We start from the raw sequence: 14,456 nt of genomic DNA on the forward strand, positions 1-14,456 counted from the left end.
CGTGGTGTTCCGGCTGTTGTTCGAGGCCGTCTTCATGTATGTCTTTTATTTGCTCTACCCTGGCTATGCCATGGTGCGGCTGGTCAAGTGCGACGTCTACCCCTGCCCCAACACAGTGGACTGCTTCGTGTCCCGCCCCACCGAGAAAACCGTCTTCACCGTCTTCATGCTAGCCGCCTCCGGCATCTGCATCATCCTCAATGTGGCCGAGGTGGTGTACCTCATCATCCGGGCCTGTGCCCGCCGAGCCCAGCGCCGCTCCAATCCACCCTCCCGCAAGGGCTCGGGCTTCGGCCACCGCCTCTCACCTGAATACAAGCAGAATGAGATCAACAAGCTGCTGAGTGAGCAGGATGGCTCCCTGAAAGACATACTGCGCCGCAGCCCTGGCACCGGGGCCGGGCTGGCTGAAAAGAGCGACCGCTGCTCGGCCTGCTGATGCCACATACCAGGCAACCTCCCATCCCGCCCCCGACCCTGCCCTGGGCGAGCCCCTCCTTCTCCCCTGCCGGTGCACAGGCCTCTGCCTGCTGGGGATTACTCGATCAAAACCTTCCTTCCCTGGCTACTTCCCTTCCTCCCGGGGCCTTCCTTTTGAGGAGCTGGAGGGGTGGGGAGCTAGAGGCCACCTATGCCAGTGCTCAAGGTTACTGGGAGTGTGGGCTGCCCTTGTTGCCTGCACCCTTCCCTCTTGCCTCTCCCTCTCTCTGGGGCCACTGGGGACAAGAGATGGGATGCTCTGACAGCGTCTCCAATTATGAAACTAATCTTAACCCTGTGCTGTCAGATACCCTGTTTCTGGAGTCACATCAGTGGGGAGGGATGTGGGTAAGAGGAGCAGAGGGCAGGGGTGCTGTGGACATGTGGGTGGAGAAGGGAGGGTGGCGAGCACTAGTAAAGGAGGAATAGTGCTTGCTGGCCACAAGGAAAAGGAGGAGGTGTCTGGGGTGAGGGAGTTAGGGAGAGAGAAGCAGGCAGATAAGTTGAAGCAGGGGTTGGTCAAGGCCACCTCTGCCTCTAGTCCCCAAGGCCTCTCTCTGCCTGAAATGTTACACATTAAACAGGATTTTACAGTAAATGAAGAGGTGGCTTGTGTGTTTGTCAAGTTCTTTCTCCTGCAACCTCTGACCTCCCCCAGGATGAGCTGGCCTTGGTTTTTTACCGATTAAGAAAGGAACAGGGCAAAAGAAGTAGTTACTTGAGTAGCTGAAGCTGCAAATGAGGAACCACTGCACTTCTGGGCCACAGAGCCAGCCCCGAGCCATTCCGCCCTGTTGTTTTTGTTGTTGTGGTTCTTGTCTTTTTCATTGTCTAATAACAGCTTTATTGGGGTTTAATTTACATACCTCCTTCCTCTGATTTTGAAAAGATTAAAAATGACAACTCCCTCCGAAGAGACAAGAAATGATTGGGAAATTTCTCATGCCCCAGAGAGTGGCACAATTCCCTGGGTACCTCGGTGAGAGCCCCTCCCCCACACATCTGGAGACCTATCTCCTTACTCCCTCCAAACTCAGCAACCCCTACAAGCTGATGTCCCACAGTCCACCTGTTGGGTTGCACAATGACCCTGACCCCTTTCCGCGGGACATAGTCCCTAATTCCGTCCTCTTTCCCAGTTTCCTTCTCTCAGGAATCAATGCTTCCCACTCCAGAGATGCCTCCACACAGGTCAAACATTTCACAGCAGCAGTTTCTTCACCAGCACCACCCTCCCCTGTCAGCTGTGGTAGGAAAAGCCCCAGGCTGAGACTTGGAAAAGCTGCGCTGGAGTCCTGGTGCTGTCACTTAGCAGCAGGGCATTCCCTTCCCCGAGCCTCAGCTTCCTTATGAGCAAACGAGAACTGGCCCAGCACATCTCTCAGCTCCCTTCAACACTCTGTGCTTCTGGGATTCCTGAAAGACTTCCCCAAGTAACAGTGCATTATCTTCCCCCAGCCTCACAGGGGTTTCCTCAGAGTCACTGCCCCCACAAATAGCCTCTCAGAGTAAAAGTTTCCCCCATGGCAAGTTTGCCTCCTCAGCTTCCTTACCTCCGAACAGGAGAAATTATTTGCCACTCCCTCTCAGAGTACGTGGACTCCATGAAGGAAGTGCTGGATATCAGAAAGGGAGAGAAAATCAGACACAATCTCATATGAATTGTTCTCCCTTGAAACAGGTTTTCGTCTTTGGAGAGAAAGCATGGAAGTTTTCTTTATTTGAGATTTCTCCTTTGGAAAAAAAAAAGGAAGGCTGGATGTGGTGGCTCATGCCTGTAGTCCCAGCACTTTGGAAGGCCAAGGGGAGAGAATCACTTGAGCCCATGAGTTTGAAACCAGTCTGAGCAACACAGAGAGACCCCATCGCTACAAAAAAAAATAAAAATAAAAAAATTAGTCAGGTGTGGTGGCATGTGCCTGTAGTCCTAAGCTATTTCGGAGGCTGATGTGGGAGGATAACTTGAGCCCAGGAGGAGGTTGAGGCTGCAGTCAGCCGTGATCATGCCACTGCACTCCAGCCCGGGTCAGAGACTGAGACCTTGTCAAGAAAGAAGAAAGAAAGGAAGGAAGGAGGGAGGGAGGGAGGGAAGGAAGGAAAGAAGGAAGGAAGGAAGGAAGGAAGGAAGGAAGGAAGGGAGGGAGGGAGGGAGGGAGGGAAAGAGGGAGGGAAGGAGGGAAGGAGAGGAGACCTTTAGAGGCCGAAGCAAGAGGATTGCATGAGGCCAGGAGTTCAAGACTAGCCTGGACAGCATAGCAAGACCCTATCTCTATTTTTAAAAAATTGAAAGAAAGAAAGGAGAGAGTAAGTATTCCTTCCCACCACACTTAGTAATCCCTGAGAGAGAGCTTCCTCTCCCTTAAAAGAGGAACATTCCTTTCCTACAAGAAATTTCCTTTCCCCTTAGAAACTGACATTATGTTCCATCAGAGGAGAGGTCCCCACCCCCTCACAGTGACAGAGATTCCTTTTCTTATCGAAATCCTTCCTTTTCACCCACAACAATACAACAAACACATCCCCTCTCCATACAACATGCCATCAGGAGAAAGATTTTCTTTTTAAAATTCCATCCTGGTCCTGGTCGGAAGCAGGGAACCTCATGCCCTCTCCACATTGAGAAATGCTAACCCCCACCATCACATCAGAAATGTAGTTTCTCTTCAAAGATTCTACCAATCCCCCTTGGAAAGAGGCTCTAACTCTAGATCAAGGCTTTCCTTTCCAGGGGGCAGTGGTGGGACAATAAAGCTATCAGGCTGGGTGTTACAGCCCAAGTGGGGGACACAGGATTCCTGGGTCCCATGAACCAGGTAGGAACAGGTCCAAGGAACCTTGAGGGGAGCTGGTGGACACAATGTCTCAGGGAGGTAGGAGGCAGAGTTAGACTGACTCCAAGACTGACTTTTCAAATCAGGCTCTGTCACAAGAGTATAAGAGGAGACACAGAGGCAAATGAGGCATGCTCTCTGCCACACAGTAGAAATTCAATGTGCTGAGTGACCTGGGTTATGAAGAGGACATTGGAACTAGGAGACCTCGTTCTCCACTGATGAGCTCTGTCCCCTTGGACACGTGATATTTACCCTCTCCAGGTCTGTTTCCTCATCTCCAATAGAGAGTTAATAATAACCTCTCTACCTCTTTCACAGAACTTTTGTGAGAATCAGACAAGATGTGTCCAAAAGCTGGTTATGAGCTAACGGTAAAGCAAGGTAAGATAGTATCACAAGCACTGAGACCACGGCCTTACGACATGCTCGAATTCTAAATGAGCCAGAAAGGAGTGAGGCTGGTTCAGGTAGGCTGAAGCTAGTTAAAACAATTTGGCAATAATAGTGTTGGCTCCCCCAGGGAGTGGACACCAGTCCAAACAGCAAAGTCCAAGAGAGGTTGCAAACCTGAGCATGATTCATTTAAGGGTCAATATTCAAGGGGTCTGATCAGGGGGCAGAAAAGGCCTAGTAACAGGAAGCTCTTGCATGCTGTATCTCATGGAACTGGTCCTTTTAGGAATGTCTATGATCTTTCAGAGGTGTCTATGCACAGAGATGCCAGGAGCTGGGGGGCAAAGGAACAGAGGCAGATGAACTAGGAGAGTAATCAAGGCCTCCAGCCAGCTGAGTTGGGATTTGAAAGCAAGCTGCGGTATCCATAGAGAATTGGCATGGCAACCACAAACTGGTTCAGATGTTCAATCAGATAGCCTGGGTGCACACAGTGGGGGCTAGAGGGGAATGCTTGCTCCATTTACTGATTCCACAGTACTTAAATGCCAGACCTGGCCTATGGTGCAGAAGGGGCTACGCGATCATACCAAGCTAAGCTCCTGTTGATTCCTGGAGTACGCCAGGGAAAATGTACACGGTCAAATGGAAAATGGATTGGGACATTCCAGCAAGGGGCAAATAAAACAGACAAAAAAATACCCTACAGATATGACAGGAGTTGGCTGGGCACAGTGGCTCATGCCCGTAATCCCAGCAATTTGGGAAGCCAAAGCAGGCAGATCACTTGAAGCCAGGAGTTTGAGACCATCCCTGGCCAACATGGTGAAACCCTGTCTCTGCTAAAAATACAAAAATTAGCCAGGCATGGTGGCACATGCCCATAGTCCCAGCTACTCAGGAGGCTGAGGTGGGAGAATTGCTTGAATCTGGGAGGTGGAGGTTGCAGTGAGCCGAGATCGCGCCACTGCACTCCAGCCTGGGTGACAGAGTGAGTGAGACTCTATCACAAAAAAAAAAAAAAAAAAAAAAAAAATCCGGGCACGGTGGCTCATGCCTGTAATCCCAGCACTTTGGGAGGCCAAGGCAGGTGGATCACTTGAGGTCCGGAGTTGGAGACCTGCCTGGCCAACATGGTGAAACCCCGTCTCTACCAAAAATACAAAAATTAGCCCCGTGTGGTGGCGGGCACCTGTAATCTCAGCTACTTGGGAGGCTGAAGCACGAGAATCACTTGAACCTGGAAGGCAGAGGTTGCAGTGAGCCGAGATCATGCCACTGCACTCCAGCCTGGGTGACAGAGTGACTCTGTCTCAAAAAAAAAAAAAGGTATGATGGGGCGACACCTTCAAACTTGTGTGTTTGGAAGGTCAGCCAGCAGCTGCATGGAGACTGGATTGGGGATTGAAGACTGAGACAGATTGACCAGGTACTGCCAGGTGCAGTGGCACACCTGTGGTCCCACCTACTTGGGAGGCTGAGGTGGAAGGATTCCTTGAACCCAAGACTTTGAGACCAGTCTGGTCAACATAGTGAGACCCTGTCTCTAAAAGAAAAGACCAGTTATGGAGCTGTTGCAATAGCCCAAGTAGCGCCTGTAGGACTAGGACAGTGGCAGAGGAATATGAAGAGGAGGCAGGTGTGAGAGGCATTTTGGATGTAGAACCTACAACAGGACTTCAAGTCTGAGTTGTGGGGTGTGGAAGACCCAAAGGTAATTTGAGGTTTCCTTTCCCTCCTTTGACTGGAAAACTCCTAATCATTCAAAACTCACCTCAAACATTGTTTCCTCTGTGAAGCCATCAACTCCTCTCTCCCCGCTGATCAAGTCCCTCGGAGAGAACGAGTCTTCCCCTCCACTCTGAATTCCCACAATATGACTGTGGTGTATGTGATAAGAGTGCTTATCACATTATATGGTGCCAGGTGCGGTGACTCGCACCTGTAATCCTAGCTGCTTGAGAAGATGATGTGGGAGGATTGCTTGGAGACCAGCCTGGACTACACAGTGAGACCCCATCTCTAAAAAATACCACCACCACCACACACACACACACAAAAGAAAAGCACACAGGCCAGGCACAGTGGCTCACGCCTGTAATCCCAGCACTTTGGGAGGCTGAGGCAGGCGGATCTGTTGAGGCCAGGAGTTCAAGACCAGCCTGGTCAATATGGCAAAACCCTGTCTCTATTAAAAATACAAAAATTAGGCAGGCGTGGTGGTGGGCGCCTGTAGTCCCAGCTACTCAGGAGGCTTAGGCAGGAGAATCAGTTGAACCTGGGAGGCGGAGGCTGCAGTAAGCCGAGATTGTGCCACTGTACTCCAGCCTGGGTAACAGAGTGAGACTCTGAAAAAAACGAAGGAAGGAAGGAAGGAGGGAGGGAGGGAGGGAGGAGGAAGGAAGGAAGGAAGGAAGGAAGGAAGGAAGGAAGGAAAGATTAGCTCATAAAATCTGTGTCTTAAAAAAAGAAAGAGGCCAGGCGTGGTGGCTCCTTCTGTAATCCCAGCACTTTGGGAGGCCTAGGCAGGTGGATCTCTTGAGGCCAGGAATTGGAGACCAGCCTGGCCAACATGGCGAAACCCTGTCTCTACTAAAAATAGAAAAATCAGCTTGGCCTGGTGGCACGCGCCTGTCATCCCAGCTACTTGGGAGGCTGAAGCAGGAGAATTGCTTGAACCCAGGAGGCGGAGGTTGCAGTGAGCTGAGATCATGCTATTGTGCTCCAGCCTGGCTGACAGAGCAAGACTCCATCAGAAAGAAAGAAAGAAAGAATGAAAGAAAGAAAGAAAGAAAGAAAGAAAGAAAGAAAGAAAGAAAGAAAGAAGAAAGGAAGGAAGGAAGGAAGGAAGGAAGGAAGGAAGGAAGGAAGGAAGGAAGGAAGGAAGGAGAAGGGGAAGGGGAAGGGGAAGGGGAAGGGGGAAGGGAGGGAGGAAAAGAAAGAAACTATTGTGTGGTAATCACTTGCATAAGCTTAACACATAGTAGATGCTTAGTAGCCTGTGGGATTCAGGGCAGCAGGGAAGAAGACATATGCATGTGCAAAGGTTCAGAGTCGTGAGAGAGTAGAGTGTGTTCACTGTGACTACAGCAGAAAACGCATGGGATGGGGAGTGGGGTGGTTGCAGTAGGAGGTGAGACTGGCAAAGCAGGTCGGGGCTGGTCAGTTAAAAGTCTCATAGAAATGCATGCAGGTTTGCACAGGAGTCTGGACTCCAGTATCACGTGTAGAAGCCCTTCTGACATAAAAGTTAAGCCCCTACTAGACTAACAGGCAATTCTGTACTCATGATCATGGACATACTGTAGAGGTCTTCAGGAGATCCAGATCAGGGCAGACCTTTGTACAAACAGATGTGTTAAAGTTGACAGTGAACTATGGAAGAAAGACCAGAATTATTTGAAAGTGGACTTCAAGGAGAAAGGGTAATTTACACAGGATGGTGACCAACACTTCTCCATTTTTTTCACTACAACTGAAGCCCCTGTGAAAAGTCAGTGTCACATAGTGATTAAGAGCATTGTTGGCCAGGTGCAGTGGCTCACACCTGTAATCCCAGCACTTTGGGAGGCTGAGGTGGTCAGATCGCCTGAGGTCGGGAGTTCGAGACCAGCCTGACCAACATGGAGAAACCCTGTCTCTACTAAAAATACAAAATCAGCCAGGCATGGTGGCGCATGCCTGTAATCCCAGCTACTCAGGAAGGCTGAGGCAGGAGAATAGCTTGAGCCCGGGAGGCGGAGGTTGCTGTGAGCCCAGATCGCACCATTGCATTCCAGCCTGGGTAACAAGAGTGAAACTCTGTCTCAAAAAAAAAAAAAAAAAAGCATTGTTTACTTCCTACCTGTGTGAGTTTGACTATGTTAGTTGGCCACTCTAGGCCTTAGTTTCCTCATCTGTAAAGCATGAGTACTTGTGTCACAGGGCTGTAGTGAGGATTAAATGTGTCCATTATATATAAAGCACTTCAAACAAGTGCTTTATATATGGTCGATAGTCAGCCCTACACAAGGGTGTGCTGTTATTATTTCATCTCGCCATCTTTGCTGTTTCTCCAGCTATTCACCAATTCTCTCAAACACTGAGTTAAACTCTGTCTCACCTAATTAACATGCTTGCTTTTTTTTTTTGGACAGGGTCTCATTCTGTTGCCCAGGCTGTAGTGCAGTGGTGCCATCATAGCTCACTGCAACCCCAAACTCCTAGCTCCAGTGATCCTCCCTCATCAGCCTCCCAAAGTGCTGGGATTATAGGCGTGAGCCACTGTGCCTGGCCTAACATGTTTTCTTGACTGTCTAACTGTCCATTGTCATGTGCGTGTGCTTAAGCAAGCAAGTCTGTATGTTTGCATGCATATGATGTATCATTGTATTGATACATATGACCACATTCACAGGTATGTGGGAGGACGGCTGTGAGGGGAGTGCCTTTTTTTTTTTTTTTTGAGATGGAGTCTTGCTCTGTCGCTCAGGCTGGAGTGCAATGACATGATCTTGGCTCACTGCAACCTCCACCTCCCGGTTTCAAGTGATTCTCCTGCCTCAACCTCCTGAATAGCTGGGATTACAGGCGTGTCCCACCACACCTGGCTAATTTTTGTATTTTTTTGTAGAGATGGGGTTTCACCACGTTGGCCAGGCTGGTCTCCAACTCCTGACCTCAGGTAATCCGCCTGCCTTGGCCTCCCAAAGTGCTGGGATTACAGGCGTGAGCCACCGCGCTCTGCCAAGTGCCTTAACTCTTAATGTAGTTTTAATGAAAAGGATGTGTCCCAATCATAATATGGTCTGAAACTTTATTACCAGACTTAGAAATGACTTAGGTGGGCCAGGCGCACCATACTATGGAGCACCTAATATGTGCCAGATTTGGTGCTAAATTAAGCACTGACATGTGTAATCTCAGTACTGGCAAGGTAGCTATTGTTATCCCCATACTTGTAGATGAGGAAATGGAGACTCAGAGAAGTTAAGTAATATGTCCAAAGGTTGCACTGCAGAGCTAGAATTAAAACCTAGTCCCATTCTAATCCAAAACCTGCGCTGTTTCCTCTATTCCAAAGTAACCACTCTGGCTGGGCACAGTGGCTCACGCCTGTTATCCCCACACTTTGGGAGGCCGAGGGGGGTGGATCGCTTGAGGGCAGGAGTTCCAGACCAGCCTGGCCAACATGGCAAAACCCCATCCCTATGAAAAATATAACAATTAGCCAGGTGTGATGGCACACGCCTGTAATCCCAGCTACTCGGGAGGCTGAGACAGAAGAATCGCTTGAACCTGGGAGGCGGAGGTTGCAGTGAGCCGAGATCGCGCCACTGCACTCCAGCCTGGGTGACAGAGACTCCCTCTCAAAAAAAAGCAAACACAAAAACAAACAAACGAAAAGCCAAAGTAACCACTCTATGCTGCTTTAGGAAGTGTTTCAGGATATGTGGGGTGGGGTGGGGGTGGGGAGCTCAGTATGATATGAAAATATCCCTAAGTACTAATGTGCTGGAAAACAACATGTTTGTACAGGATCCCTAAGGTTAAGAGAGAAAAATGGTGAAAGTTGAGGAAGGGGCTGCCCTGCACTCAGGCAGGGAAGGGCAGTTTTGTGGGGAGAGGGCCCTTCCCAGGATGTCTACCTGGAGCAGGATCCAGATATTGTCCATCCCTGGGAAGGGAGGCAACTTGGGGAGTGCAGGGAAGATGTGGAGAGACTGTTACTCAGAACCCCTTAACCTCCTTTGGCCTAAGTCAAGATAAGCTGTTGAAACTGTCACCCTTTCTCTCCCTTCACCTTAGGGGTCCCAAACACACTTTATTTTCCCACAGTCTCCCCTAACCCCTTTCTGTTTCTGCTCCAGCTTTCTTCAAAGGACAAAGCCTTTCATTCCTCAGTTAGAGATAATTGTCTTGAAATGCAGATACCTGGAAGAACTCATTCACACTAAAATATAATCAATTAACAGACAAACAAGTTCTGGTGATTCTGCTTCTCAAATCTTTCTCAAATCCCTTTTCTCCTCAGCATCCCCATGGTCACTGCTGCTTTCCTTCAGGCCTTGCCAGAATCTAACTGATAATGTGGACGAGAGTGAACTTGGATTAAAACACTTGCTCCATGCCAGGCACTGTGCTAAACATTACCTCCTTTAATCCTCACTATCACTGAGGCAAGCTCCGTCTTGTTCCCATTTTACAGATGAGGAAACCAAGGCTCAAGTAGATTAAGTAACTTGCCTTGGTCACACAGGAAAGAAAGGGCTGAGCTGGGGAACTGGAATTCACATCTGGTGGATGCCAAAGGCAAAGCACTAACCATTTCTTCTTTCTTTCTTTCTTTCTTTCTTTCTTTCTTTCTTTCTTTCTTTCTTTCTTGAGATGGAGTCTCACTCTGTCGCTCAGGCTGGAGTGCATTGGCGTGATCTCTGTTCACTGCAACCTCCACCTCCCAGGTTCAAGCGATTCTCCTGCCTCAGCCTCCCGAGGAGCTGGGATTACAGGTGCTTGCCACCACACCCGATTAATTTTTTTTTTTATTTATTTTTTAGTAGAGACAGGGTTTCACCATGTTGGCCAGGCTGGTCTTGAACTCCTGACCTCAGGTGATCCACCCGCCTCAGCCTCCCAAAGTTCTGGGATTACAGGTGCAAGCCACCGCACCCTGCCAGCACTAACCATTTCTATACCATACTTCCTCCCTGTAACTGGCCCCTCGAGTTTCTTCAGCACCCAGTTCTACATTTCCCCCAGACATACTAGAGTCACCTTAAAACATGAAGCATACCCCGCCAATTCTTAGTGAAAGTCCTTTCATGGCTTTCCACTGCTTCTAGGAGAAAGTATAACAGGAAGACAGACTAGGATAAAGTATGGCCATCCCAGCTTGCCAGGACTGAGGGATTCTCAGGATGCTGAACTTTCTTTCTTTTTCTTTCTCTTTCTTTCTTCCTTTCTTTCTTTCTTTCTTTCCTTTCTTTCTTTCCCTTCCTTTCCTTCTTTCTTTCTTTCCTTTCTTTCTTTCTTTCCCTTCCTTTCTTTCTTTCCCTTCCTTTCTTTCTTTCCTTTTTTTCTTTTTTCTTTCTTTCTTTCTTTCCTTTCTTTCTTTCTTTCCCTTCCTTCCTTCCTTCCTTCTTTTCTTTTCTTTTCTTTCTTTCTTTCTTTCTTTCTTTCTTTCTTTCTTTCTTTCTTTCTTTCTTTCTTTCTTTCTTTCTTCTTCTTTGAGATGGAATCTGGCTCTGTCACCCAGGCTGGAGTGCAGTGGCACGATCTCGGATAACTGCAATCTCCACCTCCCGGGTTCACGCCATTCTCCTGCCTCAGCCTCCTGAGTAGCTGGGACTACAGGCGCCTGCCACCACGCCCGGCTAATTTTTCTATTTTTTTTTTAATAGAGACGGGGTTTCACCGTGTTAGCCAGGATGGTCTCGATCTCCTGACCTTGTGATCCGCCCACCTCGGCCTCCCAAAGTGCTGGGATCACAGGTGTGAGCCACCACGCCCGGCCAGGATGCTGAACTTTCATTGCTGAAACTGGGGAAGTCCTGGGCAAACTGAGATGGTTGGTCACTCTAGCAGGGTGTGGCATGGCATAGCATTCAATGCCTTTCACAACCTGACCTCTATTTATTTTCCCAGCAACACCTCCCACCACCCTCAGCCTTTCCACTACATCCTCTCCACCTTCTTTGCAGCCCAGCCACCCTTTCCTGCATACACCCGATGCTGTGTTATGCCTCCATGCCTTTGTTCACACTGATCCCTGCACCTCTACTCTGCCTGACAAGCTATTGCCCACTCTTCACGAAACCCCAGCTCCCATGTCACCTCTGTAATCTATCTTTTTCTTTCTTTTTCTTTCTTTTCTTCCTTCCATCCTTCCTTCCTTCCTTTTCTCTCTCTCTCCCTTCCTCCCTGCCTCTCTCCCTTCTTTCTCTTCTCTTTTCCTTCCTTCCTTCCTTTCTTTCTTTCTTTCTCTCTTTTCTTTTCTTTTCTTTTCTTTCTTTTCTTCCTTCCTTCCTTCTTTTCTTTCTTTCTTTTTGAAACAGAGTTTCACACTGTCACCCAGGCTGGAGTGCAATGGCGCGATCTAGGCTCACTGACACTTCTGCCTCCCAGGCTCAAGTGATTCTACTGCCTCAGCCTCCCAAGTAGCTGGGATTACAGGTGCCCGCCAGCACGCCTGGCTAATTTTTTGTATTTTTAGTAGAGACGGGGTTTCACTATTTTGGCCAGGCTGGTCTCGAACTCCTGATCTCGTATCTGCCTGCCTCAGCCTCCCAAAGTGTCGGGATTACAGGCATGAGCCACTGTGCCCAGCCTTTTTTTTTTTTTTCGATGGAGTCACATTCTGTCGCCCAGGCTGGAGTGAGTGGCAACCTCCACCTCCCAGGTTCAAGTGATTCTCCTGCCTCAGCCTCCCAAGTAGCTGAGATTACAGATGCCCACCACGTCCAGCTAATTTTTGTATTTTTAGTAGAGAAGAGTTTCACCTTGTTGGCCAGGCTGGTCTCAATTACAGGCATGAGCCACTGCACCCAGCCACCTCTAACCTTTCTTGATTTCCTGGGAGAGAGTGAGAAACAATTACATTCTACCTTGGCTATTTTATTGACATGAGAGTCTTTCCCAGGGTCAGGACTGGAGTAAGGCAGTTGAGGTACCTAGAATGCAAATGTAAGGAGGCACTCCCTCTCGGGGTCATACAAATGCCAACCCTGTACGTATGTAACCCCGAGAACAAGTGCCCTTACATTTTTCACCCTAGGTGCCTCAGTTGCCTCACCCAGTCCCAGCCCTGGTCTTCCCTATCAGACTAGGAACTTCTCAAGAGTAGAACCCAGGTTTTTGTTGTTGTTGTTGTTGTTTTTGTTTGTTTGTTTTGGAGACAGAGTCTCACTCTGTCACCCAGGCTGGAGTGCAGTGGTGCGATCTCAACTCACTGTAACCTCTGCCTCACGGGTTCAAGCGATTCCCCTGCCTCAGCCTCCGGAGTAGCTGGGACTACAGGGGCCAGCCACCATGCCCAGCTAATTTTTGTATTTTTAGTAGAGGCGGGGTTTCACCATGTTGACCAGGCTGGTCTTGAACTCCTGACCTCAAATGATCCACCCACCTTGGCCTCCCAAAGTGCTGGGATTACAGGCATGAGCCACTGCGCCAGCCGACCCCAGGTTCTTATTCATGTTTGTATTCGTAGTAACATGAGGCTCAGAACAGAGTAGATATCTAGTTGAACAAATGACATCAGGCCCTTCTCTGTTTCAACAAGGGAAGAAGGTAAGAGGAAGCGGATAGTTTGGCACCCTTTTCGCATTGTGAATGGGAGAAGGAGAAGGTCAATTTAAGACTTCATCCTGGCCTGGACTGTAAGGACAGTTTTTTATCAGGTGGTTATGTCTTTGGCGTCTGTCAGATTTGGGGCTCCTCCTGCTTCTCTGGTCTCTCCCTCTCAGTGCCTTTCTCTGGTTAACTGGAGACATTCTCCAAAGTACTGTGTTTGGGTTTTTTGTCCTCTTCTGTCTTCACTCTATGTTCCCAAGTGACCTTGTGTACTCCCAGAGCTTCAGCGAGAAGCTCTGCAGATGACTTCTAAATTAACACCTCATCTCTCTCCTAAGCCTCAGACTTGAATTTCCAACTGCCTAGTACATACGGTAACATGTAGCATCAATATTTGCTCTTTTGGGTCCGTTGTCTCATCTGACCTTCTCAACATTTCTGTGAGAAAGTCAGGGCAGAATATGAACTCATGTTTTAGGTGAGGCTCGAAAAGCTTGTCTTGCCCAAGATTTTATGGCAGACCTATGATTAGAAAAACTCAAGTCTGGGTGTTCTCTCTGCTGTGCCATGTTGCATGGTGCACCACAAGGGTGTTTCAATGGAGTCTCGAAACCAATGTGATAAAAATCTCAACTTATTAGCAACCTTCTCCTATCCCTGACAGAACACACACACACACACACCTAAAAAAAAAAAAAAAAAACTTGGCTGGGTATGGTGGCTCATGCCTGTAATCCCACCACTTTGGGAGGCCGAGGTGGGCAGATCACGAGGTCAAGAGATCAAGACCATCCTGGCCAACATGGTGAAACCCCGTCTCTACTAAAAATACAAAAATTAGCTGGGCATGGTGGTGCGTGCCTGTAGTCACAGCTACTCAGGAGGCTGAGGCAGGAGAATCGCTTGAACCTGGGAGGCGGAGGTTGCAGTGAGCCGAGATCGCGCCACTGCACTCCAGCCTGGCAACAGAGCGAGACTCCATCTGAAAAAAAAACAAAACAAACAAACGAAAAAACTTGTCCCTGTACCACCCATCTTGGTTAAAGGCATCTCACTCTCCCAGTCATCAAGGCTAGAAGCCTGGGATTCATGCTCAATTCTTCCTTTTCCCCTAATCTTTATAACCTTTACCTCTTATTATTATTATTTTTGAGACGGAATCTCACTCACTCTGTCACCCAGGATGGAGTGCAATGGTATGGTCTTGGCTCACTACAACCTCCGCCTCCCAGGTTCAAGCAATTCTGCCTCAGCCTCCTGAGTAGCTGGGATTACAGACACCTGCCACCATGCCTGGCTAATTTTTGTGGTTTTGGTAGAGATGGAGTTTCGCCATGTTGGCCAGGCTGGTCTCGAACTCCTGACCTCAAATGATTCACCCAGCTCTGCCTCTCAAAGTGCTGGGATTACAGGCATGAGCCACCCCCCCAGAACCTTTACTTCTAATGATTCATCAGATCCTGCAGACTCGACCTTCAAAAT

The 14,456-nt window shown here is 48.7% G+C and overlaps 1 protein-coding gene across 1 annotated transcript in view; it reads left to right on the forward strand.

The window, feature by feature from the left end:
* The window catches only part of GJB1 (gap junction protein beta 1), a 2,024-nt gene extending 929 nt beyond the window's left edge, over positions 1 to 1,095 (forward strand). Inside the window, exon 2 of the mRNA XM_030807421.1 lies at positions 1 to 1,095. This exon is cut by the window's left edge and continues 429 nt beyond it. Within this exon, the coding sequence (XP_030663281.1) occupies positions 1 to 439 (439 nt within the window). The 3' untranslated portion in view covers positions 440 to 1,095.
* The last annotated feature ends 13,361 nt before the right edge of the window (positions 1,096 to 14,456 follow it).

The sequence above is a fragment of the Nomascus leucogenys genome, chromosome X (genome assembly GCF_006542625.1).
Source record: "Nomascus leucogenys isolate Asia chromosome X, Asia_NLE_v1, whole genome shotgun sequence".
Taxonomy (NCBI): domain Eukaryota; kingdom Metazoa; phylum Chordata; class Mammalia; order Primates; family Hylobatidae; genus Nomascus; species Nomascus leucogenys.